Raw genomic sequence first — 16953 nt, forward strand, 5'->3', positions numbered from 1 at the left:
GATTGTTCCCAAGCCCTGAGGCGCTCGGGTGGGCGCTGCCGAGTTCGGCCCAACTTCCACCCGCATTCCGACTTCCCCAGAGGGACCTTTGTCTCGGCCACCTCCGGGACCGTGCGAGCGCGTCATGGAGCTAGGCATCCTAAGGCTTTGAGTGCGCCTGGGCTCCTTTGTCAGGGGCGGAGGAAGCGCCACGACCAGCATTTGCGGAGATTCGCGGGCGCCAGCGAACGCGGCAATCACACGCCTCCCAAGTGGCCCTTCGGGACCCCGAGCCGCAAGCATTCCCGGTGCAGCGGCGCGCCTCGGTCCGGGCGACACTTACAGCCTCTCTGCGCTCCTCGGGATGTTCTTAGGAATAGCGCGGAGCCCCAGCCCGTGACAGTCTACCGTGGTGCCGCTGCAGGCGCATGGTGTGGGCAAGCGCCGCCCGACGCTGCAAACGGCCGCCCAGGCCAAGAGGCAGGCTCCTGCCCGCAGCCACACGCCGCGGACTCCGCTCGGCGCTTGAACCCTCCGCATCTGCAACGGGCGGCGGCGGCTTCCTTGGGGCCAGGACGGGGCCGCACCCCACTGTCCACCGAGAATTTGCTGCGGGCCAATAAAAACTGACCCGCGGGCCGCAGTTGGCCCGCGGGCCGTAGTTTGGACACCCCTGCACTAGATAGAAGGTTTATATTCAATATATAAAGATAAAGGATTGCAAAGAAAAAAGAAAACCTTCCCCTCCCCTCAGGGTTTCTATCTTTAGATATATGACTTTCTTTTAAATAGCAATCAATACAACTAACGCAACATCTTGGTAGCCAAACTTGTGACCATCCAATTTTGGCAGCCCAAATAAAGTAGCCTTTTAATTAAGGGTTAAATGATGCCACTGAGCAGGTATCATTATTACAGAACTTTTACCTGAGGTCACCCAGCAAATGGTAAACATATGAAAAACATACCGTATCTCCACTGGTTCTGCGTTTTGCTAACAGGCTCTCAGATTTGATTCAGATTATGCTGTCTTGTTTGAACAAGATCTTTCATCTTTCCTGCTTCACTAGTTTCAGTTAACGACTAGCTCTTACCATTTGACAGCTTATTCTATTTCTCTTTTTTTACTTATCTTATCCAGATGTTTAGTTAACAGTATTTATAAATTACCCACACCATATGACTCTGGATAACAAACAAACAGCAAACCAAAATAGAATCAGTATGTCCTATGCCTTAAAAAAACAACCACCGAATTATGGCAAGAAATCAAGAGGCATACTTTTCTGGGAATATTTAGACCAGTGTTTCCCAATCTTGTCAATTTAAGATTTGTGGACTTTAAATCCTCCCAGAATTTCCCAGCCAAAATGAGATAGGTTTGGATAGCTCAGAAACACTAACCACAATGCATCAGAAACAAAAAACCCACTTCCCATTTGCTAAGTCATACTTCCAATCAGTAATTTAACAATCAATCGTGTTTTTATATTGTGGCTTATGACCTTAACAGAAAATGACTTTATTCATATAATATGTAAATAAGCCAACCAAATTATAATTTATTTGTTTAGAAAGAGAGAGAGGGAGAGCTTTCCTTTAGTTTTAACTTTTGCGGACATACTTCTGTAAGTATCCAAGCTAATCAGTAAATATGTTCATATATCTCAATTACCTCTATTTTCTTTTTCTTTTTTTAGCAATAAAAAATGCTATGGCAGGGGTGTCAAACTCAAGGCCTGCGGGCCACATCCGACCCACGGGGTGCTTAGATCTGGCCCACAGACCCCCCTGGAAACAGCAACGGTCCTGCCCACAGTGTCTCTGCCACCGCAAACGGAGCTCGGGAGGGCCGCTCTCAGCTCCCCACCTTCCCAGGCTCAGTTTTTGCTGGCAGAGGGCTATCAAAACAAACTAAAAACAGAAGGAGAAATGTTTTCCCTTTTACATTTGAACATGCAAGAAGGGACAGGAAAGGAGAAATGGAAAGAGGAAAGAAAGAAAAAGATAAGAAGAGAGCAAGAAATGAAAAACAAAGAAAGAGGGAAAGGAAGAAGAAAAGGAAAGAAGGAAGATTATAATAAGAGGGAGGGAGGATTTGAGGGAAATCCTGCCTTAGCACTTGGGTCACCACAGGTGCCCCGACATGACTGAGTTCAAGCTGGCCATGCCACCCCAGCCACACCCCCGCAAAGTGAATGCAGAGGCCAGATTCACTTAAGAACTGTGTTATTAATTCAACTGCAGTGATTCACTTAACAAATGTGGCAAGAAAAGTCATCAAATGGAACAAAACTCACTTAACAACTTCCTCTCTAAGCAACATCAATTTTGGGCTCAATTGTGGTCGTAGGTCGAGGATTACTTATAATGTGTATGTTTAAAATAATAATAATAATGGAGGGCTAACACCAGACTATCTCATTGCTTGAAACATGAGACCCAGCTTCTCTACAAGAGAACTGATTACTCTAGAGGCCTTACAATTTTTCCAACAAAGGCGATAAGTGTTGAATCAATGTGTAAATGACTCATATCTTTTGAGTATTGTCCATTTAATCAGAATTTCAATATCTATTAATAGCACTTAAATGAAACTCTGGTCATGTTGTAAATTGTAGCAGGGTTACATATAGTTCAAAGGGTTAACAATCTTCTCTCAACAAGAGTTATGATGAGGAGACTAAAATTATATGGGCCTCTGGCTTTTTAAGTCTCAGGTAGAATATAAATGTATATAATATATACATTTATATTATAATATAAATGTATAAAAATGTAAATATAAAAGTCTCAGGTAGAATATAAATGCAATTAGTAAATATGATTTGACAAAAATTTTGATTGGCAGAATTACCTCATACAGGGCAGACTTTTAAAGGATTTATATCTGTTTCACTGTACGTTGATATTTAAGAGCGATATAATTTATGCTACTGATATATTAAGAACTATGATACCAAAAATGCAACATTATTTTTTTAAAGTATATTTTTGTGTACCGTATTTTTCGGAGTATAAGACATACCTTTTTCCCCCAAAAAAGAGGGTGAAAATCTGGATGCATCTTATACTCCAAATGTAGCCCCGCCCAGCTTCTCAAACGGAGGTTTCAGAGACTGAAAAAATCATCAGAAACGAAGCTTCAGAAATGAAGACCCCAAACAGAGCTTCAGAGGCTTTTTTTCTGAAGCTGTTTGGGAGGTTTTCAAAGGCAGAAAAAAGTTTTTTCTGAAACGGAGTTTCAGAGGCAGAAAAAAAAATCCAAAAAAAGCAAGGCACAGAGCTCATAGCCAAGGAACCTGTTGCTAAAATTCACCTCTGGGAACAGATGATTGGGGGTATACCGGGAGGCCAATCCACCTGCCAATCAGCTTTTTTCTTATTTTCCTCCTCAAAAACTAAGCTGTGTTTTATACTCCGAAAAATATGGTATGTTATGTGGTACACATTTTGTCCATTATTGAAAATTTCAAAAAACCCAGATGTTTGCATTTCCCCCCACCAACATTACTAATTCTAAAATTTGACAGCTACCAGTCAAGTCTGCCTCTAAAAAAATCCAGAAAACATAATTTCAATGCCTGGTGGTCTGCTTTACAATTCATTTCCAGGTGAAATTCTAGATCTAATTCTAGCTATGACCTTTAAAGCTGTAATACTGTTGTTCCGAAAGTGCGAGGGGGGGGAAAGGGGGGCTCTTATCTTTTTAACCTTTATCTATTATGTTAAACATGTACTTTTAAGTGTAGTGATGATGAATGATGCTTGTCACCAAAATTCCTATATCAAGCCTTAAAAATGTATGAATATTACTTCATCTTTTATTTTAAAACTAATTATGAATTTGCTTCTAGGATATTTGTAAGATAATATAGAATGTACCAAGAAACTGTGAAAATAATTGCTGCAGGTGATGGGCAAGCAGATAAGATTTGCCTCCGAGATGTCTTATCATGGCTGAACTATACTGGAAAGTAGACTAACAGTATATTTGCTATACTTCAGAGATTCTATTAATAATTTTACCCATAAGTAGTAACTAAAGTCATCAGTAGATGTAATACTAAAGATAGCATTGTTTACATTACTTTGATTACTAAATATCTTCAAATTGTTTATAAATTACACCAAAAGTAAGATATAATTATGAAACATGCTTTAGTAAATATATTTTTAAACTGCATCTTTAAGTACATTCTTCAACTGCAGGTTATGTAAACTAAAAGCAGTCCTCAAATTACGACCACAAATGAGCCCATTTCTGTTGCCAAGTGAAACATTTGCTAAGTGAATTTTGCCCCCTTTTATGACCTTTCTTGCTACAGGTGTTCACTGCATTACCGTATTTTTCGGAGTATAAGACGCACCTCCCCCCCCAAAAGGGGGTGAAAATTTAGGTGTGTCTTATACACCAAATGTAGCCCCGCCCACCCACCCTTTGGCCTCTGCCTCCCAGCAATTTACCTGCTTGCAGCAAGCAGCAAGAAGAAACAGCCCATTTCAGCTTCAGCACAGCCTAATTAGCACAAGTTGATTGTTCGTTGGATTGGCCTCCCAATTCTCAGCTGTTTCAGGCTGCAGGGATTGCCACTGCCTATTGCTGCGTGGGCCTCTGCTGCTTGCTGCAAGGAAGTAAAATGCTGGGAGCAGATTTTTATTTTCTTGTACTAATCAAGCTATGCTGAAAACGAAAACGAAAGTAAAGCAGGCTATTTGCTGTTTGCTGCAATGTGGCAAAATTGCTGGGAGGTAGAGGCAGATTTCTTTTTCTTGTTTTCTTCACCAAAAAAGGTAGGTGCGTCTTATAGTTCGGAGCGTCTTATACTCTGAAAAATACGGTAAGTTGGTGTCATGGTTGTTAAATGAATCTGGTTTTCCCATTGATTTTGCTTGTCAGAAGGTCGCAAAAGGGGATCACATAAACCCGGGATGCTGCAACCGTCATCAATATGAACCAGCTGCCAAGCATCTGAATTTTGATCATGACCATGAGGATGTTTCATAAGTGTGAAAAATGGTCCTAAGTCACTTTTTTTCAGTGCAGCTGTAACTTTGAACAGTCACCAAATGGACTGTTGTAAGTCAAGGATTATTTGTACTTATGGACTAAATTCAGTAAGGCACTACTTATTTAGATCAGTTAAGGAAACAGGTTGTGCCCCAATGGCAAACTAACTAGTTAGTCCTGGCGTAACAATCATTCACTTAATAACCATTTGAAGCTATGGTGCTTAATAAATGGCATTAACATCTGGCCCTCAGAGTTACAGCTGTTGCAGTGCCCCCACAGTCACGTGCTTAACATTTGGCTGCTTGGCAGCCTGCTTGCTCTTACAATTGCAGAGATGCTTCAACTGGCTACACCCATCTCCCCCTCTTTTGGTGCCCTACATACTGACACTAATCAGCAGCAGTGGTGCTGAACCAGAGGCCTAGGGTCTTCAGCAGTCTCAGCTAGTTGCCATGGCTCTCAGATCTCTACTTCTGCCTCAGTGCCACCACACAGTATCACCATCAGCTCTGTGGCCATCCATCCATCCATCCATCCATCCATCCATCCCAATACCACAATGTCGAACTCCACAAGCCCCACTATGTCCAGCTGACCTTCACTGTCTTCTTCATCCCACTGAAAAGGTGTGCCCAGCCTGGCCCTATGTGAGCCAACTGCTGACCATGTCAGCCTTTCTTCTCGATGCTCCTCACATTGTTCTCCAAATATGGCACTTCGTTTTCGTGATTTTTCATAAAGTTTCAGAGGCCTTCGGAAACTTTGCAAGAAGGCCACTCCGACCATTTCCCAAACTGTGTATACCCTTCTCACAATGCTTTGCAAAGCCTAAGAAATGCCTATTAGTAGTTGGATTCAGAAGCTTCAGAAGTCTAACAACTGGCAGAATTCGGTTAGCAATAAGAATGGGCACTACTAAGGTTGCAGTTGCTAAGCAATGATGTAATGCCATGCTTTATGACTGCATCACTTACCAATAGAAAATTCTAGTTCCAATTACCATTTTAATTTGAGGACTATTTGTATGCTCTTCAAATACAGTTCTTTTCAATTTGTGAGTCCTTGGTGCTCTCTGGGTTTGGTTGTTTTTTCGCAGACGTTTCATTACCAAACTAGGTAATGCACAATCTTTTCAATTTGTTATTTACTTAGTACGCTTATTTAAGATTTATTCTATGAATAATCCAAGATACCACTCCAGGGAAGAAGTGGTAAACTGAAAATGGCTCTGCTAAAACCAGAGCTGATTGTTGTAGAATGAAAGCCAGAGTAGAATGGCTCTTCATAATTCCTCTCCAGACAAGGAGAGGGCTTGTGATCGCCCACAAGTGCTCCAGACAGTTGGTCCTGATGAAGAGACCGCCAGACAAGTGGTCCTTGACAAGTTTAGAATTCTTAAAGATTAGGGAAAACCATCTTGCTGAAATCGTAGTCAGCACCTTTAAAAAGGACACTATGTCTATTTCCTTCACTGATCACTTTTGATTACTTGATTGATTTCAGTTATTAATGATATTTGGATTGACAAGTCTGGAAAAACTAGGTGACCTTTTGACAATCCTTGGCAAAAAAGAAGTTGTAAATACAAGTTTAAGGACATAAATTTCTTTTTCTGGCTTAAACAGGGTGATCAGAATATTGTGTTTGGAAAGTTATACATTGATTAAAGGTCCAGATGGAGTTGAAATAAGATTTGGAAATTAATTATAAGAATTCTTTGAGTGAGAAAATGCTATTGTTTTGAATTCTTTAAAAAAATTGAAGGGACTTGGAAGGCTGGATGCTAGAAGGAACCAGAAAGAACCAAAAGTTTCATTTTAAATTAAAGATTTAATTTAATTTCAATCAAAATTTGACTAACATAGTTTACTTTTTAGCTTGTATTAGTTTTTATCCTTTTAACTGTAATGTTTAATAAACTTAAATAATCTGAGATGCCAAATTGATGCCTTACCATTTCATGTTTTGATTAATTCTGTTAGCAAGAGATGAAGATGAAAACAGTAGACTTATGATTTATGCTCAGTTTGGACTTTGGTAGACAATGTTGTTGGTCTGGGATTTTCTGCAGTAGTGCTTACTTTCTCCTCTGCCCCCAGTAAAAGGGAGAATGAAGCTTCCTCTAGTTTCCCTGAAAATTACTTGATTTTATCTTTGTCTGCCATGGGGAGACCTGGTAGGACAGTTGTGGTTGTATAGTGTGTATTATGATAATGGATGAAGTGGCTATTAGTTAGGTTTGGATGCTGACTGGTAGGTGGAAGGGCCCAAAGACAACCAACCTGTTAGGATGGTGGGGAGTTTAGGGTATGGATTTCATTTGGATGAGGGGTATAGGTTGGGGTGGCTAGCAACAGAAGCACAGAGGCAGGTAATAACATGAAAATGATTTTGGGAAGAAGGGAGTTATCAAAGGGGTTGTGGGGGATCCTCATGGAGATCACATACTATAGATTTTTGTAGAAATTTGAAGAGAATAGAAAATAGCATACATCTTCTCTTATTGCATTATTCTAAAAGAAAACAATCGTGTTGAATATCTGTTGTCTGTTTTATTGTCATCTGTGTAAAGCCCTTAAGTGAAGTTTTTAAAATACATCTGGTCCTCAATCTTGGGTGCTCTACCAGAGGCCTGGGATTAACTGTTCCTAGCACTACACTCTTCTGGACAGAGCTCTGATTTAGTTCCTGGGATATGTTGGAGCCACTCTCCCAGATTAAGAGTCACAGACCCAAGTGCTCCTATCACCACAGGGGATCACTTTGGCCTTTTACTTTCCACATCCTTCCCAGTTCCTCCTTCAGGCTCTGGCACCTCTTCAGTTTCTCTTACCCCCTCTTCTTGATGTTGCTGTCATTTGGCACTGCTACATCTATCACCCACACTGTATTTTGGTCATCAACTATGATGTCTGGCTGATTGGCTAGTACCTGCTTGTCTGCCTGTACCTGAAAGTTACACAGGATCTTAGCTTTCTTATTCTCCACAACCTTTTGTGAGACCTTTTATCTGACGTAGGAGTATCTAGCACATATTCTGTGCAGATGTTCCTATGAACAATACCAGCTACTTGGTTGTGTCTTTTAGTACATGTGGCTCTGCCTGTATCTCCTGCCACTATGTATTGGATTGTCTCTGAGGCCTGCAGTCTGTACCTTGGATCTGACTAATGCAGTAGAACTCTGCTTCTATGGATCTGGTACTTAGTGCCTGTTCTTGTGCTACTATGATCAGTGCCTCAAAGCTATTTTTTAATCCAACCCTCCTGCCCTCCCTTTCATTTAAATGGAACACATACCACTATGCTGATTAGTAAACAGTTTAGGTCAGTGATGGTGAACCTTTTTGCCAACGAGTGCTGAAAAGGGACAGAGCGCGTGCACGCAGCACCAAGTACTGAAAAGGGAGTACTTCATGCGGGTGTGTGTGCTTTGTGCGTGTGCAAGCACTTGTCAGGAAGAGGAGCTGCCCAGGGGACATGGGCGTGCCAGATAAGGTACTTCCGTTTTCTGGTGTGAGCATGTGTGCCGGCAAGCAAGTCTTCTGGTTACTGCTGCGCATGCGCACACACTGATAAGCTGGCTGGCACGCATGCTCCTGCCAGAAAATGGAAGACCAGCTCTTCCGGTTTCCGGCACAAAAGCTAGCTGATTGTTGCATGTGCATGCATGGAAGAAACCCGGAAGAGGAACAGGTGACACCGCGTGTGCTAGGTGACATTGCTCTGCATGCCACTTCGGGCACACGTGCCATAGGTTCTTCATCATAGGTTTAGGCCATCAGTACCAGTCTTATTTTTTATTTCTTGCAAATGTTTTAATAGGATTACTGTGGCTGTTTAGCTTTGCAAAGGATATCTTATTACTATTGATGGCTTTTACTGATGTTATATACTTTTGTATTGTTATTCTGCAAACCCGACAGAGATTTATACCCCAATTAGTAACCTTTTGTTTATTTGTATAAAGTAATGTGCAGGCTGCCTAGTCATCAGTTTTAATTGCTGTATCCTAAATTGCAGGCAGATAAGCTGTTTGGGCTTGTGGGCACACTTGAAATATTGAGGAAATATTGAGAACACTGATACATCAGGGTTATTATAGGAGTGACATACTCACAAAATGGCTGCATGATGGTTGTAACTAAGCACACTATGTAAATTATCTAACATCTTTTCCTAAACTCACAGGATTCTTTCAAACAGTTTTATCTATGTATTTCCTGGCAAGTAAGTACTTTTCATTTTATTTTTTATTAATCTGCTTAGGGGTTATGTAGGACATTTGGGCATTCTTGAGATGGTACTTTGGAGGACTCTAATTTAATTATTATAATGTTTAATTTCAAATAAAGTTAAGTGTGTGAGTCAGTACACTAAGTACTTAAGAAAATAAGCACCCAGCTATTGGTACTTACAGAGACATACAATAAAATATATTTTGAATGCATATGTTGAAATCAATTAACCCATTAGACAAGTAGGTTCTAGATGAGCAAGATATGTGGCAAAATAAAAATTCCCTTCTCAAAGCACTCAATTATTCAGCAGCTTGAGAAACAAAAGCAGTTTTCTCCTAGATGCCCATTTGTCAAAATACAGAGGAAGATACAATGCTTAGAATAAACAATGCCTTACTAGTAAGTCATTTCTGTTCAGAACACGGGTAGGCAAGCCATACATATATGTTTCCCAAAGCACCTAACCACCCCCACACCCCCATTACGATACTGGAATGTATGCAGCAACTCTTCTCTATGTGTATGTGGAGGGAGCAAATGTAGCCTTCAGCATTAAAAATCTGCTGGACTGTGAACTAGATAATGGATTGCTAAGCAGTTGGGAAAGTTCTTTATAACAGAATGGAAGATGAATAATTTCTATTAACTATAAACTGAAGTACAGAACTTAAAGAGAATCTTTTGTTACCAAAGAAATGAGATTTCTTGATCTCAAAATATTCATACTGGGACATTTTTATATAAGAGATGATATATAAATAATTATTAGACCTGCTGTTTGATTACAATAGTTGCATCTTTCCTTTCTATTGGTAGATAAATAAAAGCAAGCAAGATTTACATTTATAGAATGTAAAGTGACAGCAGGAATGGGCATATAACTGGACAGCCTAATGTCTTACTATGTTATCCTGTATATTGATCATAATGATAGTTCCATACTTGACAGGAAGGTTTATAATTTATGTTAAATAATAATTTCACAATACAGAAGATACCCACATAAACATGTGGCCAATATTTTCTAACATAACCTGGCACAGCCACCATTCTCATTCCACATGCAGTTCATTGTGAATCATTAGTATATATAGGGGCAGTGGTTATTAAACTTTGCAGCTCTGCAATTCCCTAAAATGGAAATTGAGTTTTTATGATTACCTCAATAAGTGAAATAATTGGTCATATTGGTGTTGGGATTGGGCAAAAATATTTTTTAAAATTTTAGTCTACATATCGTAAGATTATCATACTCTGAATACAATGTCCTTTGCAGGCTTGCACAAACAAAATGACAGCCAAAGATCAAAGTGACCTTTGACAATGCTCTTGCTTTGCTTGCCCTGGCAAAGGAGGAGCATTGTCAAAACTTGCCCCTGTTCTGGTTGGGCAAACATACAGCTGGATTGCAAAGGCAAAGCCCATAGGGAGTTTTAACAGTGCTTGAACTTTACCTGCACAAGTCTGAACAGGTAATGAACATTCTGACATCTTTCTAAATTGCTTTTGACCTGCTAGGGAAGCAGTCTGAGAATTTCTGCTATAGAATATAACAGGACTTCTCTGCACTAACAAATGTTGCATGTCTTCAAATAATAGAACACAAATCAGAAGTCAAAGGAGTCTGTTTTAGTTTAGCAGAAGCAAAATAATCCTGTTGACATCCTGAACCTTGCCTTTGTGGTCACTGTCCTGGCTCTTTCTCACACTAGAACACCTACACTGCCGGACCTTCGGACTTTCCGCCGAGAACTGAAGACCTATTTGTTTGTTCGCGCAGGACTGGCATAGGATTTTAATAGGATTTTAATTAGTCTTAATGTTTTAACATTTTAAAATTTGGGTTTTATTCTAAATGTTTTAATTCAGCCATTTGTAAAATAAGTTTTTTAAATTATGGTTTTATGTGTATCCTGTTGTTGTTTTTATCATGGCTGTAAACTGCCCTGAGTCCTTCGGGAGAAGGGCGGTATAAAAATTTAATAAATAAATAAAAATAAATAAATAAATAGTTTGAATCAGATACATACAGATTCCACTGCAAATTCACTTTATGGGAAAAACAAATTAAAAAATTCAAAACTTAATACAGATGGAAGATTACAAACTTCAAGAAAAACCCTAACATTTTTGAAAGATAAATTGGTTGCATTATTGGGAAACTACATACACCTAAATAACTGAAACCGTGGATAGCTCAGGCTGTAAGGAGCCTGTTATTAGAACACAGTAGCCTGCAATTACTGCAGGTTCAAGCCCGGCCCAAGGTTGACTCAGCCTTCCATCCTTTATAAGGTAGGTAAAATGAGGACCCAGATTGTTAGGGGGGCAATAAGTTGACTTTGTAAATATACAAATAGAATGAGACTATTGCCTTATACACTGTAAGCCGCCCTGAGTCTTCGGAAAAGGGCGGGATATAAATGTAAGTAAAAAAAAAAAAATTAAATGCACATAATACTTTCTATGACTAGAGCAAGACTTAGCAAGCGGGCAATTTTCAATACACCATGCATTTATGGCACAGAGATAGCACAGTAGGCTGTTTAGCAAAAGTTATATTTCATGAAAACAGTTAATAAAGTTAATATAAACCATTTTGTAAAGACTTGCTTTAAAACACTTTATATTTTATTACGACACTATTCCATATTCTTATTGTAATTTCACTTAGAATTCATTTGGATTTATTGCAGACCGAACATGCATAATGTCCTTACATTTCTAAAGCCCAATATTAACTGCAGTTTAACGCTATTACTTCAGTTTAAGCTCCTTTAAGATGCACAGTACTTCAGTATGAGTAAGGAAGCTTAGGATGTGATCCACAAATCAGAAATAAACATGAGAGTAATTTCATAAATATCAATATATAATTTAACCCTGAACAAACTCACTATTTATGTGATGTACTTGAGCCTAAACACTCTGGTTCTTAAACAGAATACTTGCATACATTTTTCATGCCTAGGGTGACTTTTGCTCATGCTGAAAATAATATAATTCTTGCAGGATTTCTTATATTGGCTTAAGTAAGAAAAAACAAGACAAAACTGTAAGAGTTTATGAATATATTATGGAACCAAACATAACTTCCTTATGAAGCCCCATAAATAAACATTTCAATTTTTAACAAGAAATCCTATACAGGTAGTCCTCGACTTATGATCACAATTGAGTCCAAAATTTATGTTGTTACATGAGATATTGAGTTTTGTTCCATTTTACAACCTTTCTTGCCACAGTTGTTAAACCACTGCAATTGATAAATTAGTAATCCAGTTGTTAAATGAATCTGGCTTCCCCACTGACTTGCAAAATGGTTGCAAAAGGTGATCCCATGACCTTGGCACACAGCAATGGTCTTAAGTATGAACCAGCATTTGAATTTTGATCACTATTGTAAATCGAGGCGAGGATTACCTGTACTGTATATTTTCAAATATGAACAATTTGGGATCAAAACTTCAATCAATTAAATGCACAAGAGGCCATTTTTGTTCAAATGGCATGTCTTACTGCAAATTGCAGCTTGCCTCTTTAACTGTACCTCTCTGTATATTCTGAAAGCAAGTCTATTGTTCCCCAGATGTATAAGCAAGAGGCATCACACATGAACCTAAGTCTAATATAGTATACAGAAGTACCAATCACTTTTAATATATTCCCTCAAAATTATATAATCATCACCCAAGGCAAAGCATAAGAAGTTACTTCTTTCCAAAGGTGCAAAGGATACTATAGAGCAATGCACATCAGAACAACTAGACACAAGAACAGTTTTCCCCCCGAATGCCAGCACTCTGCTAAACAAATATTTCCCTCAACACTGTCAAACTAGTTACTAAATCTGCATTACTATTAATCTTCCCATCATTCCTATCACCCATCTCCTCCCACTTATGACTGTATGACTGTAACCTTGTTACTGGTATCCTTAAGATTTATACTGACTGTTTTCTAATAGGATTTCATTGCTTATTTGTTCCCTATGACTATCATTAAGTGTTGTAATTTATGATTCTTGACGAATGTATCTTTTCTTTTATGCACACCGAGAGCATATGCACCAAGACAAATTCCTTGTGTGTCCAATCACACTTGGCCAATAAACATTTCTATTCTATTCTATTTCTGAATATCATAAAGACAGCCTACATTACAATGTATTATCATTTAACGCATACCTAGTGCCCATAAGTCAGAAGTAAATCTTGGGGAGGGGGGAAGACGCTTCAAAATGCTGATTATCTTCTCTCCAACCACCCTCAAAACCCAGTGTTTTTCAGTAGGCTAGACTCTTCCTTTAAATGCAAGGAACAACTGGAAAGAGAGCAAGTTTTGCGGCCACGCTACTACAGAAAACACAACAGCACTTAACATTCCTAATAGTATGGATTCCTACTACAATAATAAGACCAGGTGATTAAACATATAATTCTGACCTCTTATGCAACATAGCTGGAATTGAACAAATAGGGGTGGGGCTATTTTTTCCTCTATAAATAGAACTCCAAATACTACTCTCCACATAAATATTAGCTATGCTCAATAGGAAAGCATGTAGACAGTTTGTTACTAGCATTACATGGCTGTCTGATATTCAATTACAAAACTGTGTAAAGGCTATCAAACGTCATTGTAGAGTCTAAAAACAATACAAGTACATGTATAGGAATGTTGTATTACTTTCCTACGAAGCTCTCTCCTCTCAAGAGATAGATAATGGAACAGTTCTTCTACACTTACCATCATGTTACAAATTGAAGTATGCACACCCTAATGATTCATAGAAACAAGTTTTTAAATTATGCATAAACAGTTAAAAAAATCAAGCATTGTTCAAATAAACTTTCTTGGACTACTTGTCACTTTTTCAAAACATAAGTGTTCAACAAAGTATGAAAACTCCTGCAGACTTGTTTATAAAATACTAAAGAATTCAATTCTATTTGAAAAGGACGCTATTTTCATTGTTAGTATTTAAAGTTGTTTCAGTACTTCATCCAGACCACACCCTTTAATTCTCCCCTCTTTTCCTGTAATAGGTCTAAACTCCAGCAAAGTACAAGTAAAATTAACATCTTTCAGACAATTTTAAAGATACTATTTTCAAAAATATATATCATAAAGATAACCTGAACAATTACAGTTCCAAGAAGTGATGCAAAGAAAGCTAATCAGCAATTGAGAACCTAAAGCAGTAATTTGCCTGCTATTCTAAGTAAATTTGTCAGGTAATAAATCCCAGTAAATTTAGTTAATGATGTCTCTCAACTATGTTAGAGGCTAAACTATTAATACAGGTAAAGATTATTGTTGCTCTAAACTGTGCAGTTTAATCAACATACTAAGAGTAAAAATTTTGCACTGCCAGAAAGACAGTCTCATGTTTTAATTATTTAAATTAAAACCAAAGAGCTGCATTATCAGTTAGAACCAGAAATACTGACAGCTATTCTAATCACTCCAGCATTCCTTTCTTTCCATTATCCAATTCTAATGTTATTTCTCCAGAACATAAAGCAAGCTTTTTTTTTTTTTTGAAGAGAGATGGCAGCAACTTAGTCAGACCCTGCATCCCCTACTCTTTTCCCAAGGACCAGAGATATGGGGAAAAGAATTATACAAAAATAAGCAGGCACCCTGTACTGACAGATTGATAAAGTTTTCAAAGGCTTAAAGTGATCTTTAAGTTTTTGAAAACTTCATGGCCTCCAACCTGGGTCACAAATCTACTGGACAGCATCTCCTATTATCCCTGCCAGCTTAGTAATAGAGAAAAACGGGTGTCTCAATACCCTGCAAATATCTTGGGAATAGTTTTTTTTTAAAAAAAATTCAGCTAGGATTGTATAAATCATGTTGCATCCATCATGAAGTGGTCTTTAAGCTTTTGAAAACTTAATGGCCTCCAACTTGGGTCATGAAGCTATTGGACAGCATCTCCTATTATCCCTGCCATCTTAGTAATGGAGAAAAACTGGGGTCTCAATACCCTGCAAATGTCTTGGGTATAATTTATTGTGCAGCCAGGATTGTGTAAACCATGCTGCATTCATCCTAAAGGCACCCAGTCATCAAAGCTAAGACTTTCTGCATCTTTGCACCTGACAAACAGCACCTTATTTAATAAAGGAGAATATTTGTAGCTCGGGAGGGTTGACATGAGGTGGTCCTTGGCGCTCTTCGAAGCTGGCTTGTTTTCTTGCACACGTTTCATTACCCAAACTAGGTAACATCATCAGTGCTAGTTAAACAGCACCGTCTTTCTTACTTGCTGACAAAATAAGGAACCATTCCCCCCAGCCCCATCATGTGGTCTGGGATTTAAGGTGGGAGGAAGGAAAAGGCATTAAATAAATTAAAAACCTATTTCAGCCACCTCCCCGAACTCTCAAGGGGCCGCTCCAAAGATGCCCCCACCTGCGGGAGGTGGAGAGCCAGCATGGGACGGAGGGAGAAAGAAAGCAAAGGCCCGGGATGGCCTCGCAGGGGTCATTTCGCGACGCCGCATTTTACCTTCCGCCACGTCCTCGTCGATCGCCCCCTTCACCTGCGAGAAGCACCACTGGAAATCGTTGCCACCGCCGGCGACGCCTCCGCCGCCGCCGGCCACTCCTGCTGGAGATGAAAAGCGCCGTGAGCACAGACCGTGCCGGCCAGACCTCATCTTCTCCGCCCGCCGAGGAGGCCCGGATGCCGGCCCGGCCTTCCGAGCTGCCCTCGGCCCTCTCCAAAAGCCACCCTGCGGGCCCCGGGCCTGCCTCCGCCCGCCAAGCTAAGGGCGGCCGCCGCTGTCTCCATGAGCGGCAGCAGCAGCAGCGCCGCAGCCACCACGCGTGCCCCTTACCTGCCATGTTGCGCGGCGTGTGGCTGGCGGAGACCGCCGGCTGCAAAAGCCCGCGGAGCGGAAGAATCAACGGGGACGGATGGGAAAGCCGCTACAAGCGCCTCCTTCGCCGCCGCTTCTGCTGCTGCTGCTGGTGGAGCTGCTGGTGCTGCGGCTGCCGCCACAGCCAGCGCCGACGCCGCCGGAGGTTCGGGGGTTTCAAAATGGCGCCCATTGCCGGTCAGCCTGATCCGGTGACGTCATCCTCCTGCCAGCCTCCGCCGGCCGGGAAAGGACGGGCCCCGAGATGAAGCTCTCGGGAAGTTTCACGCCTGCCTCGATGGCCGGCTGGTTGGTTGTGGGGACGAAGTGTTCAGGGCTTGGAGGCGGAGGCTGCCAGCCTTGCCGTCCGGCGCTGGCTGAGGCGGCTTCCCCGCGGAGCCACGGAAGGAAGCTCGGGCGCCCTTTCGCGAACCTCGAGGACGCCGACTTCACGCCGGGCAAATCTCGCCCGCCCGGAGTCCACGGGACTTGGGATCGGCCAGGGGCGGGGCTGCTTTTTGGACCCGCCCCCTAGAGCTCAAACGGGTCTCCTTGCCGTAGGAGGTGGGTGGTGGAGATGCGGGCGGAGGGGAGGGGTGAGTGAAGGGAGGGTCGATGGTGTGGAGGCTCGTCTGTTACTATGGATTGGCTGCGTTTCCCCCCCCCTCCCCTTCTTACGGGGGCTTCAGGCTTTCGAAGCTGCAGGGCTGCCGGAAGGGAACAAATTCCCCTCACTCAAGAGCTGGAGAATGGCTTTTATTAGTCGATTCCGGGTAACTTGATGAATCAATCTCTCTCTCTCTCTCTGGCTTCCTGGCAACGCTTCTTTGCCATCTTTGCCTTCGT

At 40.9% G+C, this 16953-nt stretch overlaps 1 protein-coding gene across 2 annotated transcripts in view; it reads right to left on the reverse strand.

The window, feature by feature from the left end:
* PPP2R2D (protein phosphatase 2 regulatory subunit Bdelta) overlaps window positions 1-16584 on the reverse strand; it is a 51473-nt gene extending 34889 nt beyond the window's left edge. The window contains exons 1-2 of one of the 2 annotated variants that reach the window (XM_058187862.1): window positions 16087-16584; window positions 15756-15854 (exon numbers count right to left, since the gene is read on the reverse strand). In XM_058187862.1, coding sequence (XP_058043845.1) covers window positions 15756-15854; window positions 16087-16093 — 106 coding nt within the window. In that variant the 5' untranslated portion in view covers window positions 16094-16584. Of the gene's footprint in view, window positions 1-15755; window positions 15858-16086 lie in introns of both variants that reach the window. The other variant, XM_058187861.1, reaches the window with a different exon arrangement.
* Between the last annotated feature and the right edge of the window lie 369 nt (window positions 16585-16953).

This window comes from Ahaetulla prasina, chromosome 6 (assembly GCF_028640845.1).
Source record: "Ahaetulla prasina isolate Xishuangbanna chromosome 6, ASM2864084v1, whole genome shotgun sequence".
In the NCBI taxonomy this organism is placed as follows: Eukaryota; Metazoa; Chordata; class Lepidosauria; order Squamata; family Colubridae; genus Ahaetulla; species Ahaetulla prasina.